This window comes from Solea senegalensis, linkage group LG3, assembly GCF_019176455.1.
Source record: "Solea senegalensis isolate Sse05_10M linkage group LG3, IFAPA_SoseM_1, whole genome shotgun sequence".
Classification (NCBI taxonomy): Eukaryota; Metazoa; Chordata; class Actinopteri; order Pleuronectiformes; family Soleidae; genus Solea; species Solea senegalensis.
The window spans coordinates 31,224,224-31,240,374 of NC_058023.1; the positions used below are offsets into that span (position 1 = coordinate 31,224,224).

The following is a 16,151-nucleotide window of genomic DNA, read 5'->3' on the forward strand; positions in this document are numbered from 1 at the left end:
GTAAACTAAGACCAATAACAATAAGATTCATAAATGAAAGTGTGCAGATTCATTTGCAAAAAAAAAATGACACAGCTATTTGTCTTTGACGCACAGTCCCTATAGATGTCACAGAGATAGCGTCTGGCTGCGTCAGATTACGCACCGTTCACAAAAGCACTTTGGCAAACACTGGCGGAGCTCTAATGGCCTCGCATGGCTGATCATGTGTTTGCCTCTGTCCTCACACAAGTTAGCAAAGGATTATCCTCCCGCATGCAAGCCTTTGCCGTCACTGCTGGAAATGAGCACAAGCTCATGGCCACGTTGAAAGGTCACTGGCGCTGATGCTAGCTAGCTACTGCAATTAGTTTCACTAGCATGCAGAAAATCCCCAGAGATTAAGTCTGACCTCCCGCCAATAACACATTATCTCTCATGTCTAGAGAAAATGTTTTGTTAAATTCATCACAATCTATAGACTTGGCCATAAAAAAAACCCACCATGTTAAGTGTCAAATATTTAGTTACAAAATACTGCACTGCACTTGCTTTATCATGAGCTACCTCGAGAGAACTGCTCCATACCAGTTTCATATCACCTTCAACTGCAACATGATGATGCTACTGGTACTATTTACAGTCACAGGTTTACCTATTTATCATTAGCATTTAGCATTAGCGAATGTTGTAGCGATCATGTGCTTACGGGCTACAGTTGCAGAAAGGCCACATGACCTCCACCTGATTCCACTCTTACAGTGATTGACATTTGTGTACTTTTTACACACTGCGTTAACTCTGTTTTAAGCTCTGTAAAACATATGATCATTTGCTCAGTCTGGGAGAATAACCAATCCCAATCGCACTGCAGACAGCAACAGCACAAAATTAGCACTAAGACATAAATGTTAGCAAGGACTTACGGATTTGAGGGAGGCGTTAAAACATGATCAAGCATGTGACCAAGAGAGGGAGGTTTGTACATGTGGTAGTCGGCCAACAAAGAAGACACGGGCTTGCATTAGTCCGTTAGGCTTAGTGCACTACACCTTGGGATAATGACCTTTGGTTTTAACAGCTTCTGATTGGCCAAAAGAAGCTTTGTTGTCATCAAGATTGATAGGCCGTCACATACTGCATGGACAGGCTCGTGGTACAAATACAGGTGAGAGGCGCAGCCTCATCACTCGCGACAACACTTGGTAACTTGCAGAGGGAAAGGAGGACGGAGAGGGAACTTCCTACATTTAAGGTAAGTTGGGGTTCTCAAAGGCCGATTGATTTGGCAGAGTTGATATTGGTGGGACATTTGTTGAGGAACTTTAGTGACAGGGATTTGTGTTTGTGCTAGCATGAATCAGGCTTGCACCATTCGTGTGGGACCTCACACTCAATGTTGGGTTAAGAAGCTTTGACCCATATACAAGAAGAAAACATGGGCCCATCTCGCAGCACAGATATGTTGCTTTGTGCCTTTGAAGTGTGCCCATTCGTGGAAAATTATGGCCTGACTGAAAATGAGTTCCAGACAAAATGTGGAGAGAATCAAAAATCTAAACACGCACCAGATGGCAGCTGACGGAAATCAAATGGAGGCTTGACATGATGGTGGATAGAATATCATAGACACAACTTGTGAATTTGGCCCTTTCTCCTTTTATTTTTTGGTCTGTCTTCTTTAAATCGGGTTCACTTTTCCTGCTTTACCCCATTCTCTGCAATGCACAGCTCAAAGGTGTGTGAGCTTGTATTTAAGCATAAAGTCTGCAATTCTATTTGCATCAGCTGTACAAAACCAAAGTGCACAAGAGTTTTGAGTGGTGTGCACTTCTTTTAACTGACATGCAAAGTCTTCAAGTCAGAACTTTAAGGCTGTCCTAATGCAATTAAAGCTGACCCGAGGCTACGTCCTGTCTTAAGAGCTTTACCTGTCGCTAGCAGACAGATTAGTGACCCAGAAAGACCAGTCGTCTTTGATCTGTTTGAAATCCAATTACATTTGTTGTGACCTACTTTGAGCCCCTGTTTGCATTTGTGAACACTAACTCAACTGTTGAAGTTGCAATTGTGATAATGATAGGTTCTACCAAACGAGTTATTTAGTAGAATTACAAATGAGACACATTCCCAAGTACAAACAGTTGTGTGGGCCACCAGTTACAGTATTTCTCTCATTCCGAATTCCCCAATCAAGATATTATCTTGTGTGATCTATTTTGCCTGGGATATGGAGCGTTCAAATGATACCATCCACAATAATATTTCTTTTTCTTCCTTTCTATTATAGACTGGATAGAAAAATGGCACTCCCCTTGGGTCTTCTCTGCATCTTGTGCTTTGTTGGTTCAGTTATCAGCCAAGACATGACCTACGAAGAATATATGGCCCAGATCCAAGCCTGCCCTCAAGAGTGTACCTGTCCCCCCAACTTCCCCCGTGCCATCTACTGTGACAATAAAGGTCTGAAGAGCATCCCCAAAATCCCTACAAATACCTGGTATCTCTACTTGCAGAACAATTTAATAGAAGTGCTGTCAGCTGATGCCCTGCGTAATGCCACACAGCTCCGCTGGCTGAACCTAAACCGCAACAAAATCACAAGTGAAGGAGTGGAAGAAGGTGTGCTGAATGCAATGCCTCACCTCGTGCACCTGTATATGGACGACAACCTCTTGTCTTCTGTGCCATCGCCGCTGCCAGCCAGCCTAGAGCATCTACGAGTCTCTCGCAATCGTATCTCCAACATCCCTGCCGGAGTCTTCATTGGTCTGGATAAGCTAAACCTCCTGGACCTCCAGGGAAACAAGCTCATGGATGATGCGGTGACTGAGGTGAGCCTGAAGGGTCTGAACAACCTGGTGCAAATCAACCTGGCCAAGAACCAGCTGACGAGCATGCCTCTAGGGTTACCGCCCACCATGACACAGCTTTTCCTCGATGGCAACAACATCGAGAAGATCCCAATTGGCTATTTTAAAGGTTTGCCTAAAGTGGCATTTCTGAGGCTCAATCACAACAAGCTTGGCAGCAGTGGAGTTCCAAAAAATGTGTTTAATGTCTCCAGTATTTTGGACTTGCAACTGTCCCATAACCAGCTGACTGAGGTGCCCATGATTCCCGCAGGCCTTGAACATCTTCTCCTGGACCACAACATGATCAAAGGTAAGTCTGTGGCATTTTCCCCAAAACACTGATTACTGTTTCGGTTTGTTGAACGGAATTAGGTTTCACAGCGGTCTTCTGAGATGGTACTATAAGCCTTGTGACCTTGATTCCCCTTTGGTTTTCTACAGGCGTGAATGGCTCCAACATCTGTCCCGTCTCAGTCGACACCATTGATGACTCTGTCAATGAAAGTGTTCCTCAATTGCGCTACCTCAGACTGGACGGCAACGAGAGATTAAGCCGCCCATTTCGAGGGACATCATCCTCTGCTTCCGTCTCCTTAGGTCCATCGTCATCTAAGGAAAGAGAGGAAAATCAAATCAAGCAAGCAACGTGGATGCTGGTGTGGGAAAAAAGGACACTTGTGAAACCATAGATTGGAAACGTTGACGTGATTAATATTTGCATGTTTGTGAAACTATGTGACACCAGTTGGCATCAACTTGTTTTTATTGTTGTGTTCCAGGAAACAGGAACCCTTTCCTTTAGGAAGTGACAGATTAGATCATTTATCCGAGGCTGAAATCTGCTGACCACTTGTGCCTTATCATCTGCGAGAGTTGTGAGAGAGTTGTGAACCAATGTCTAGTGTAAAATAGCATGAAAGACGCAGGGAGAAATCTGTATTCATGGCATGTGGATATACATATATTTTTTGTTTTTGTTGTGTGGGAGACTTTCTTATATGCAGGGAACTGTGGGTATGACAGGGATTTTTTAGTTCATCTGTAGACTTGGTCTTGTGTTCTTAACTTTAGACGGAGACTAAGTTCTACAAGCATATACATGTGCTGTAGGTAATTTATTTTTTATTTAAATTCGTTTGAGTAAAAGGTCATTATTCTACACATACGAAGGCCAACACTCTTTTCCGTTCCTGATTCAAATGAGCAGGATAAGGATAAGCAAGAGATGAAAATGTACTCGTCTTCAATTTGAATAAAGTTTAAGAAAATGAAAAATGTGTGCTTCTGTCTTGTTCGCACATATCATATAAATAAGGCATAGAGCATAGAAAATGAAACGATGATGCTTCCTTCTACAAGCCATGTTGCTGCTGATAAGGCCCGGTGTAATAATACCAAATGAATTCTCAGACTTGGTACAATGCACTCTGTCATACACAGTGGGTATCATTCATTGCGTCAAGGCATTCGGGGGAAAAAAATATAAATCCCAGCTTGTGTGGCAGGTGCAGAACAATTTTGGGGCAGTTTCTTTCCCCTCACTCATCAAAGGGTTTAAAGTTACCATAGGAGTGAGAGGGAGAGGTGGGCAGATTGAGACGGAGTTGTTGGGGCCAACTGTGACCCACTTTACACAGTGGAGCTACCCACGAGCTTCCTGTCTGTCCTATTCCAGTCTTTTATCAATGGACACTTATAACCGACGATCTCATTGCTAGATAAAAAAGAACCATGTGCCTCGCTCCAAGCGCAGATCCCACAAGCTTGTCCACAACGGTGCAAAAAAAGAGGGAGCAGCTTCGACCAAGAGGGAGGGCAGAGGCCTTCCTCCAAGCTGGGACTTCCTCTCAGCACCATGCTAACACAGGCTCCTCACAGAGATCCCATTGTGTTCAAGGGCCCAGTGGATCCCCCCCATACATGAAAGCAACACATGCCAAAGTTTCACACCGGGAAAAGCCTTACAAATATCCCAAGCTGATTGAGCCACACTCAATCTAAAAAAATAAAGGATACTCTTGTAGGGGATTTAAAGGTTAGTAAGTCACTGAGGCGGTGTGTGTGTGGGGCTCTCTGTGTCTGGTGTCTGTGTGTGTTTGACAAGGCCGTGCATGCGGGTGCTCAGTGCAGGGTGGGTGCACTCCCAGTGACCAAAAGCAATCTGCTCAGGTCCAATCAGTCTCAGTGCCTACCTTCACACATAAACGGCAGGGCACTCAGGTCTGCCAGAGCACGCAGACCTACACACACACACACACACACCTTTCACACACTTCACACACATACCCTCCCTCTTCAAGGCACCCTGTGCGACCCCTCACCATTGGCCAAGTCCCGGAGCCCTCAGCATCTCCATCACGGCAGACGGGACCATTCGGGAAAGCAGGAGACAGAGGTAAGTGTTCCTGGAGCGATCTACACTCTGTGATGCTGAGTTTTAGTACCGCTTCTCCGGCTTTGCACTGGAGCTGTAGGCTAACTCATTTCTTATATTATGATGTCTCTGTGGTCATTTATTCACTCATTTGGTGATTGCAAGATGTTGACTGTTGCTTTTAGGAGCCTTGTTAGATGTGAGTCAGGTGTCAGTGTCCGGAAGGTGATTGTTAGATTTGTTTGACGACAGTGTTGCATTTTTTTGCCAATTTTGCTTAAAACGATGTCTTCAAATTTAACTTAGATTTTTAACTCAACCTGTCGGAAAATGACACGTTGCATATTTGATTTTATTCACCGACTGATTTTCGTCAGGTGCTTTTTCTTTTTTTTTTAAATTAAATGCCCCCTCGTTGTGATGCAAACGCACCGGCTTCGCAGTCGCACCGGGATGTTTGTTTGGGAAGTTTTGTTTTCTGTGGCTTAGAGTCGCTGGATATCAGGAATGCCCGACGTGGAGCCAAACATAACACAGAGGTAGTCCGGAGGCTACGCTCACATACAAACATACATAGTTTCCACACACACACACACACACTGCACACTGTGATGGACCGAATAAAAGCGCACCTCTGTCTTTAGCATAGTCCGTCTTTTCAGTGTAGCCATGCTGGATTCCAAAGCCTCATGACAGAAAGTTGACTTTTTAAGTCGCTGCAAAAAAATCAAGATGATTGATTCATATATAAAATAGATTTAAGTAAATAACGCTTAAGTATATCTCTCCTCGTCCTAAAATAGCAGCTCAATCCCCAGAAAAGATAGGTGTGCTGAGACAGTGTGTGTCTGTGAGAGGATGTGTGTGTGTGTGTGTGTGTGTGTGTGTCACTGCACTGAATGAAGCGTTTCCTTGCAGCAGTAACTCACTGCCATCCTGTCCACAAACCTCGGTGGAATTTGGAGTGTGAGTGCTGAGACATGCAGCGGCCTCATAAAGCCCCTCTGTAAAGGGGCGAGGGGTCGAGCGAGCTGAGAGACCTGTCTCTCTCTCTTGCTCTCTTTCTCCCACTCAAGTCTTTTCCTCACTCGCTCCATCTAACCCTGAGGGCCAACATCTTGTCCACCTCACTCTCTCTCTCTCAGTCTCTCTCTCTATCTTCCCTCGCTCTCCATTTCTCTGCCCAGGCCTAGAGGACTCAGCCTTTGCGACGACACCTGCCACGGACGTGCTATAACATTCCTCCACTGTAAGACCATTGATTCCCAAGTCTGACGTTAAAGACGATAGCTAATTACGTGGTAATTAAACACACTTATTCGCATTTATGAACTACATCAGCCTCATTAAGCTTAGGAGACGAGAAACTATGTAGGTTTCCATCAAATCTTTAAAGCTTTGTTTCAGTAGTGGGTGGAACACAAGTCCATGTTACTACAGAAGAATGTGGAGTCCCAGCTGATGCTGCTGTCCTAAGTGGAGGAATGTCGGGTTTCACACATTCCTCCACTCGCCTGCACCGTGTGCAGTTTCTGCAGTTTTTTTTCCAGAAGAGTTTTCAGTGTCACGATTTCTAAACGTCCGCTTTTATTTGCAGAACTCGCATTTACGCCTCTTATTGATTCATGAACTTTTCTACCTCCCTGAAAGCTTTTATGTGCCTCCATCCATTCAAGTATTTTTTTCATGCACAAACCAAAAGAAGGACACTGATTTCAGGGGGGTTCTTCAGACGTTGACACTGTAGGCGACTGGACTTGCTTGGGTTGAGTCGCCTCCAGCCAACTGCTGAAGAAGACCTGGATGACTGACAACCTGCACCAACATAGTTGATGTCCACACACTGAAAGTAGCCACACAATTCGGACCAAAACCTTTTCAGAAGCCACAACCAAAGACGGCAAGGAGATCTGTTATTTTAAACACAAAAGCATCACTGAAACATTCCCATTGTTCCTCATCACATCAGCTGACTTTTAACAGGACACGGGATAGAGTTAAGCTAAGATGGCCGTGCCTTGGAGCCGCGAGCATCTGACTCTCATACTGTGACCTCTCTAGCTGTCTGCACCTCTGTAATGAAGTCACTGACCTTTACGACGTCACCCAAAGTCAAGGCCTGGTCTGTAGCTGTGTATGTATAGAGATTTTCTCCCTCGAAATCATGAAGGACAATGTCCTGTTGAAAGGCACCTACACGTTGTGTAGAACTATGGAATGAAATGACTTGACAGCTGCATACGACAAATAACAAGTAACTGTGCGTGTCCAGGTGGACGATGAGGATGCTCGTGCGGCTCATGTTGGGACTCCTGGTCCTCAAAGCAGTGGTGGCCAGCCCCAGATTTTCCCGACAAGTGGACCTGGACTCGTACGACGGCGCCAACTACGATGTGGATCTAGACAACTTAAATGTGGAGAACCAGGATATCTACGACTATGAAGATGGGCTGACAATTGATGATCCTCAGGTAAGAAAATGTATAGATCGAAAACCATTTGGGTTTAAGGGAATATAAGTGATTTACTGTGAATGTATTTGTGATTTCAAGGGTAATAGCATGTTGATATTTATATTTGGCCACTGTCACCTGTGGGGATCGGAACTCCCATTTTGAGGCCTCAAGATTTTGCATTACCATTATTCAGTACCCTTCCCTAGGTGCACCAGAGAAATGGGTGGAGCTAGACCCACAAAAGCATCACTCTCTCGCGACTGGTGTTTCATCAACGCCTGCAGTCTATTCTCATACAGACCTGGATGTCTTGTTGAGACAAACAGCCACAAACTGAGCAGAAAAAAACCCAAAAAAGTCTCCGTTGTGTTGATGTCTGTTGTGTTGCATTGTGTCGATTGTCAATGATCGTTGTCGGCGCCCCAGAACAACGTCACGCTACGTATGTCACACACCGCCTACCAAGTACTGTTCTCAGTGGAAACACAAGCCTGCCCTGATCGAGGGCTTTATTGTTCCAAACTGCAATGTACAGCAATCGGGCTCCTACTTTATGTTATTTTTTTCTTCTCTGAAACTAGCACCGGAGACCATTACATCCTCAAGAAAATGTTTACTGGTGTTAAAAGAAATAAGCTATTTGTTTTCAATGGACTTCCATTCAAACAAACTTCTTTGTGGCTATTCTATATATTTTAACTTCCTGGCTGGCTTCAGGAGGAAACCAGGTGACTATGTCCAATGGTATTTGGATGGTGGACACCAAAAACAGAGCAAAAAAAGAGGTGAGAATGTACTTAAAACAGATAGCTGTGACTCCGTGGGTCTTACCCCAGCTCTTCTAGTCTACATGCTAATGTGTCCATGGGCAAGAACTTAACCCCAAGTTAACATTTATAACAACCAATAGTCACTGCAACGGCTTGGCATAGTTTTGTACTGATTTCTGTAAACCTTGTCACGATAACACTACCAAAATTCATCCAAAATCCAGGTTTCCTTCCAGGTTTCACAGATGCTAACAGTGACTGTGTAATAATGGTGAACCTGCCTGGTTTTAAATTGAGGTCAAATGGTTCAGGGAGCAGATACCAACGGGAGCCATTTTGGGGTAAATTCAAGTAGATTCAAGCTTTCATCCATGGAATCAAACAGGATTGACGCATCAGTGGTATTTTATCACAAAAAAATGGTCTATATTAGTTTCAACGGAGCATCGTCTGCTGTATTTTCCCACACTGATAATATCTCCACATAGCTTCAGCGAGTGGATGTCAAAGAGCTGGAAGCAAGATGGCGACAATGAAATGATTCCTCTGTCATTGTAACCTGCTGTTAGTCTTTACTAGAAATGTGTTGCCCAGAGGAAATGAGCCAAAAAAAAAGCCATGCAGCTGTGCCCTCTGGGATTTTTGTTGTTGTAATATTCTATCCAGATTCTGCTCTGCACAACAGATGTTTGTGAAAAAGTGGCATCGTACTTGAAGAGTTGATTCAGAAAAGTGCCTTAAACACACTTTCATTAGGAGCGATCGATGTGCCAAACCTGCAGTGCATGCTCAAACGGCCAGATTTATGATTAATGAGCCAGAGCAACGTCAAGGTGGCACAAGGAAATAAGCGACTGGCATCATCCGCACAGGACTTTCAGCATGTTTCCTCTGCACCAGTGACTTAAGTGAAACCTGATGTGGAGTGTACTCACACCACTGCTGTTATCCAAGACCTATTCCACAATCCAGGGCAGCTTTAGCAGATATGCATGAGCAGATGTCGGCCTCGCGCCAAAATTGAAGTGCATTAATTCTGCTGTGCAAAGGTTGTGCCGCTGTTATAACACGAGTGCTCACTGTGGGAACGTTGCCGTGCGTTACAAGGGACTGGCTTTAACTAAGTCTCTCTCTCTCTCTCCGTTGAACGAGCCGGGAAGTGACATTTTTTGAGAGCAGGAAGATGAGAAACAGTAATTAGAGCAAGCGCAGTCCCGAACACATTTGAGTAATGATCACTTTTGTTTTGTCTACGGCATAGTTAAAGGTAAGATGGCAGATCTTCACATAGACTAGCTGTTTATAGAGACTGAAGATTAAAATGGATTTCATTCACACTGTCAGGCGTCAGGAGGGAAATTAAGCAGTGATGAGCTCCATGCCTCTGGAATGCCGAGTCTTTACTTTCCATCTCCAGCTCTTTGTTCGTACGTCTCTCCTCGAGGCTTGCCTCTTTTTTTCAGAGGAGCGAAGGCTCATCTATGATGTTACATTATGCAAAGTCTTGTCTCGTCTTCAGGCGGCTGCATTTCAGAAGCCTCCGCAGACGCTTTGATTTACTGAGGCGTGTCCTCAGTGTGTCTTTCATCGTTTTCTCACAAGTTTAGTCCACTGCAAATTGCACCCTTGAATAATTGAAGTCGCTGGACAAAACTCCAAATGAAAACACCGCAGTATGGTGTTGGAGGCCAGATGGCAATGGCCGCGTCAGCTGCGTAAGTGTGGTTAACCAACTGCTGCACGTTGACGTTCATTAATCATTAATAAAGAAACACAAACAGCCTTCAGTGCTCACCATGAGGTGATATATTTTTAAAAAAAAGGCACATCCGTTGCCCTTGTTGCCTGTGTGTCTTGCCCCACTTTGCTAAGTTCCCCCGGCAGAAGAGCGGCAAAAAGTGGAATGGCACGGATCAAGTTTTTTGGTCACCGTGCGCCGAACTGAATCAAACCGTACCACTTGGTGGAAATGGCCTGTGAAGCTATAGCTGCTGCCGTTTAGCTTAACTTAGCTTCACTGGAGAGTGGAAACAGCGACCTGTGCCCCGTCCAAACAAAATCTGCCGACTTGCATATCTAAGGCTCACTAATTAACTCTCAAAATTAACCATTTTATGATTGACATGCCCACAACATATATAGCAACAACATCATTTGGGTTCGGCATCGCTCCCTCTGCTCTCTGGATTCCCATGCTCTTTCCAGATTATTTCTCTCTATATTTTTAGTGGCCAGCTTTTTTCGCCTCTTCTTCTCCCTCGGGTGTAAATGTTTGCTTTGGGGGGGAGTGAAGGGGAGAGCTGCAGGGAGCTAACTCTGTACAACACATTTCAAAGGCCTACCTTGTTGTATCCCAAACGATGTAGCTGCCAAGCTTTAAAATGTCAGATTCACTGCTAAATATCTCTTCATTACCAGATTTCATGCTATTGCATTACTTTTTCTATTCAGCTCTTTAGGTTCTTCATAGTTTGCCTTTATTTTTCTAGATGTAATCATTTACTTTTACCTCTTGGCTTTCTGGTATCTGATCACTTTTTTGACTAAAAAATGCATTCTTGCAGCTACCATGTGTGTCTTGGTTCCACAAGGACCATTCCCTCTCTGCAGGACTGAGTCAGGCTTGTTGGGCGTGAGCAAGTGTCAGGTATTACCTGAGGTAGAGTGTGGAGGTTTGTTGCCCTCGTCTGGACAATGATAGAACTGCAGCACCGTCAAGCACCAAAAACATCAAAAGAGGAAAGGGCAGTAGCAGTAAACGTGAGATGGATGTGTCTGAGTCTTTCAACAAAAGGAACTCAGGGCACTGAGTTGTCTTCTAAATGATCCCCAAGAATGAAATTTAAAGGGTAAACAAAACTGCTAACTTTTAGTAAGTTATTTATGTGGAAGTACCCTGTGCAGCTTGTCTGTCTTTCACTTCACTAACTCTTAATTTACAAAGATTAAGACGTTTGTGAATGTTGAGCAGTTCCACCAAAGTATTATCCATCATTGATCTGATACTACCGTGGTTGGTGTGTGGCGGTGGATGGAGCATCAGAGTTTGTCCTTCAGCCTCAGTGACTTCAATCCAAACACTTTGCTGTCATCTAGTGGTGGAGAAAGGAAGGTTTGCTGCGATTTGTGGAGGGATGGGTCCGTGCTGGTCTCACCCTTTTGACTGACGTTTGGGAACAGAGGCCCCCGTCCTGCGTGTGTTTTAGAGGTTGCACACCTGATTCAATTGAATGGCTCATTATCAGGCCTCTGCAGACCTCGATGACGAGCTCAGGTGTGTGAGAGCAGGGCAACATCTAAAACATGCAGGTTCAGGTATCCCCCGAGGATCAGGATTGGGAAACCCTGGCCTGCTCAAGCTGAAACCTGTACTGTGGATGCAGCGTACAAATGTTCCCGAAAAGACTTGAGATGACAGACTATATCATTAACTTCAGTTTAATAAGGAGGAGCCAGTTCTCTGTATATTCTTCTTTCTATTTTCTTCTGATTCTTTATTCAACTGTGAATAAAAAAAAATCATCATACTACTACACTGAAATTTGACTTAATTATTTTGTGTGGATGGTATATTAGAGCTTACCAAATGTTGGTATTTTTATTTTGGAATAAAGTAGTCTAGCTGTGTTTACCTGTGTTTTCTAATGTCTCAAAAATGACCATTCAGGATCAGGAAGTACAGAATGAGTTTAATTTGACTATTTTTTGTAACTAAAAGGCCAGGTTCTCTCTTTTGGATCCAGGATCTCTTCTGCAGGTTCATTTTTGACTCACTGCTACCGTCTTTCCCTCAGATAGAGATTGGAACACTGGCCCCACCTGATTATAGTTACCCTGTACCCGAGGCCTCGTTGGAGGAACAAGAGGAGGAGGAGGAGGAGGAGGAGTTGCCCCTAGAACACAAGCTCGTCCCTCAGGGTTCAGGGGGATCTGGGGTTCTCATGGGCCCAGACACACAAAAAGGTCTGAAAAAGCACATAAATATGAATTCACCTCACACACGTCCTCAGTTTGACCTTGCTCTTCGTGGGGCTGGTGGACTCATGAAAGCAGTATTACCCATAATAAACAAAACCACTCAAAACAAAAGAAACACTAATCCATCCTGATAAGTCGTTTTCTGCATCTCCATGTGCATGCCTTCCATTTAAATAGCTTTGAATGTTTAAATGTGTCCATTTGTCAACTTCTGCTGAACCTAATCATCATCACTGTGAAATCCAACCCAGATTAATGATCCACTGGATTTGTGTCTGTCTTTTTATTAATACCTAATCTTGTCTCTAACAAGAGGTGGAGCTGCGTCTGATGCCCATCGACATTCTTCATGTATCCGGGGATTTTGGGGGTTCCATAGGGTCTGGGGCCTCGAGAGCTTCTGGGGCTTCTGGGTTTGGAGGGTCTGGAGGCTCAGTAGATCTCCTGGTCTCTGGGGTCTCCGGGTACTCGGGGGGTTCTGGGGATTCTAGTGACATTATCCTCATCTCTGGAGCCTCTGAGGAGGTCTTCAGCTCTGGGGGATCTGGAGAGTTCTTGTTGTCTGGGGATGTCTTGATATCTGGGGATCTCTGGGGATCTGGAGGTGTCTCAGGATCTGGGGATACCCTGGGATCCACAAGTTCAGGAGCCTCTGGGGACATTAGTTCTGGAGGTGCTGAGGTTTCCATTGAACTCCCCCTGGGCTCTGGAGAGTCTGGGGACCAGTCTGGTTCTGGGTTCTCTGGAGATCTCTTGATCTCAGGGGCCTCCGGAAGCTCTGGGGTCTCTGGGGCCTCTGGTGAGTCTGGGGACTCTGGCATAACTTTGTTATCTGGAGGTTAGTACTTTTACTGAGCAGAATCTGGTGGCAACACCATTTCTTGATTTAAAAAAAAAAAAACTAATTGTGATTTATGTTTATTTGTTGTCTTAAATGTCCATTCAACTGCATCCCTTTTTAAATGTAGTTAAATGTTGATCTTACTAAATGACATTGTGTTTGTTTAGTCTGTCTAACACACCGTCTCACGTTAAGTGTGACTGTGACTGATTGTTTAATTGGTTGATTGTCTCTTTCACCCCATAAACTCCTAACTTTGTGTCATCTAACCCAACCCTTTGGCTCTAACAAGAGGAGGAGCTGCCCCTCATTCCCGACACAATCCCTCAGGAGGCATCGGGTGCTTCTGGGGATTTCTCAGGAGGAATCTCAGGGGCCTCAGGTGATACTGGAGTCTCTGGAGATGTAGATGTCTCCGGAGCCTCGGGTACTTCTGGTATCTCAGGCTCAGCAGACGCCCAGTTACCTGATGTAATTCTGGTCCCTGACATTGATAAAGGTCAGTATTAAGGAGGGTGGTGGGGGCAATGTTCAGGAAGGGACACAATTTGCTGGCTCCCGAATTGTAAAACTTTCATTTTTTATTTTAGCAATAATTGAGTTGGTCAGTACAAGTACTTTGACATAAACGTGGTTCATGGGGGCAACTGAAACTCTAACTGTCAAATCTATTTGGAATTATGTGTTCGTTCTTTTCTAACAATCATATTTTCAACAGACATTTTCATTCAGCCTCCATTCATCAACTAAAACATGATATATTAACAGTGTGAAACTGATAATATACTGTACTGTATTTAACTCATCTCTGTGGCAAACAGTGGGCCACTGATTGCCGGACTTCCTGTTCCATGTCCGTGCTTATCTAACCTGTTTCTTTTAACACCTGATCTTGTCTCTAACAAGAGGAGGGGCTGATTCCGACTACACCAGAAACCCCTCAGGAGGGTACTGGCAGTGTAGAAGGGTCAGTGAGCTCTGAATTGCCCGAACCCGATGAACCCGATGAGCCTGATGAGCCTGTGGTTGACAGATCAGGTCAGTAAAGAACAACAAGGGACAGATTCCCGAGGGGTATCGCGGGAAACCACGGTACCACTTGGTATCCTGAATGTGACCGACAGACAGACCCCCCTGAAAGGGGTTGAGGCTTATTCCACAGATTACGATCCACTCTGCCTTCTGTTTTTCCACACCTCACTCTCACTCCCTCTCTTCTTTTTCTATGCATGTCACAGGTATGCCCACTTGCTTGCTGTGCACGTGCCTTGGTGGTTCAGTCTACTGCGACGACTTGAAGCTGGATAGTGTTCCACCTCTCCCCAAAGACACCACTCACTTCTATGCGCGTTACAACAGAATAACCAAGATCAACAAGTCCGACTTCGCCTCCATGAGTATGTTTCCCACTTGAAATCAAGATGAATTTGCATATTAAGACAAAGGGATTGGTGTACAGCATTACTCCACCTCCGTTCGTCTGACCGTCGGCATCAAGTGTCTCGCAGTGTTGTTTTCCCTGCTTCCCTTTAGACAAGCTGAAGAGAATCGACTTAACTGCCAACGAGATAACACGCATCGACGACGGAGCATTTTTGGGTCTGCCCGAGCTGGGGGAGCTGGTGCTCCGAGAAAACCACATCTCACAGTTGCCCGCCCTCCCAGGGACCATGAGCCTGATTGACGCCAGCCACAACAACATCGGCACCAAGGGCATTCACGGAGAGGCGTTCAAAGTATGTGCACTTTTACTCGTAATCATGAATATTACAACCCCACCTGACCCGGCCCGGCCCGTGGGTCTGTAAACCCAAACCCGACAAAGCTGATGACCGTTATCCATGATCTTGTACTCAGATTAGCTTCAAATGTGTTAAGAATTCAAATTACGTGACATGTATCGCTCCGTTTTCTCTTCATTGTTTCCAGGACATGTCGAGCCTGCAGTACCTCTACCTGACAGACAACCACATGGACTACATCCCCGTGCCTCTACCAGAGAGCCTGCGATCCCTACACCTACAGGTATAGTACATCTGCCTCATACTGGCTAACACCGAGGAGAGAACGGTTAGAATCATCGCATTTGTGGGATTAAATCTCTAACCCATAGTTACAGGTCCTGTATAAGTGCACGGCGGTTTTTGGTTTTTCGTATGGCCCAAGCATGGCCTAGAGTCGGGGTTCCTTTTGTCTGACAGTAGAGCTGAAACAATTAATCGATTACTAAATTAATTGACAACTATTTTGACAATCGATTAGTCAGTTTGAAGCTTTTTTCATGATCAAAACAAGATTTCCGATTGTTTAAGCTTCTTAAATGTGAATATTTTCTTCATTTCTTTGCTCTGGATAACAAACAAATCAGTAAAAGTGAATCATTTTGGTTTGTGGACAAAACAAGACATTTGAGAACATCATCATTTCCAGGTGTGACGAACACCGATCAACATTTTTTTCAGGTTTTCAGATATTTCTGGACCAATCGATTAATCGAGAAAATAAACGACAGATTAATCAATTATGAAAAGAATCGTTAGTTGGAGCTCTATCTGACAGTGGTCGATAAACTGATCTCAAGTCCTCCTGTCTCCTCACACAGCGGAACAATATTCAAATGATGCACGAGGACACGTTCTGCAACCTGAAAGACTTCAACTACATCAGGAACGCACTGGAGGACATCCGTCTGGACGGAAACCCCATCAACCTCAGCAGGACCCCGCAGGCTTACATCTGCCTGCCCCGTATACCCATCGGGAATCTCATTTAACCACAACGCGGACACACACTCTTACACATTCTTGCACGAATGCAACCACATGCACACATTTCCTTGTACATATTGGCACAAGAGACCACACACACACACACACACACACACACACACACACACAA

At 44.7% G+C, this 16,151-nt stretch overlaps 2 protein-coding genes and 1 long non-coding RNA gene across 3 annotated transcripts in view; 2 read left to right on the forward strand and 1 right to left on the reverse strand.

Moving 5' to 3' along the window:
- The window catches only part of LOC122766765, a 24,038-nt gene extending 17,687 nt beyond the window's left edge, over positions 1-6,351 (reverse strand). The window contains exon 1 of the long non-coding RNA XR_006360106.1: positions 6,340-6,351. This is a non-coding gene — a long non-coding RNA (uncharacterized LOC122766765). The remainder of the gene's footprint in view (positions 1-6,339) is intronic.
- On the forward strand, positions 1,092-3,519 carry kera (keratocan). The gene is given in 4 exon segments (XM_044021916.1): positions 1,092-1,234; positions 2,270-3,144; positions 3,276-3,376; positions 3,379-3,519. Coding segments are annotated over 3 exon segments (1,032 nt in total). The 5' UTR covers positions 1,092-1,234; positions 2,270-2,282; the 3' UTR covers positions 3,448-3,519.
- On the forward strand, positions 5,019-16,148 carry epyc (epiphycan). The gene is made up of 10 exons (XM_044021914.1): positions 5,019-5,229; positions 7,481-7,679; positions 12,229-12,397; positions 12,726-13,250; positions 13,546-13,752; positions 14,160-14,291; positions 14,492-14,650; positions 14,787-14,989; positions 15,183-15,278; positions 15,856-16,148. Exons 2-10 carry the CDS (start codon positions 7,488-7,490, stop codon positions 16,024-16,026), a joined length of 1,854 nt encoding a protein of 617 aa, XP_043877849.1. The 5' UTR covers positions 5,019-5,229; positions 7,481-7,487; the 3' UTR covers positions 16,027-16,148.
- The last annotated feature ends 3 nt before the right edge of the window (positions 16,149-16,151 follow it).

Coding starts and splice junctions, on each gene's coding strand:
- epyc (XM_044021914.1), top strand. CDS start 7,488: ATGAGGATGCTCGTGCGGCTCATGTTGGGACTCCTGGTCCTCAAAGCA. Junction 13,753..14,159: donor GGTCCCTGACATTGATAAAG/GTCAGTATTAAG, acceptor GTCTCTAACAAG/AGGAGGGGCTGATTCCGACT. Junction 15,279..15,855: donor TGCGATCCCTACACCTACAG/GTATAGTACATC, acceptor CTCCTCACACAG/CGGAACAATATTCAAATGAT.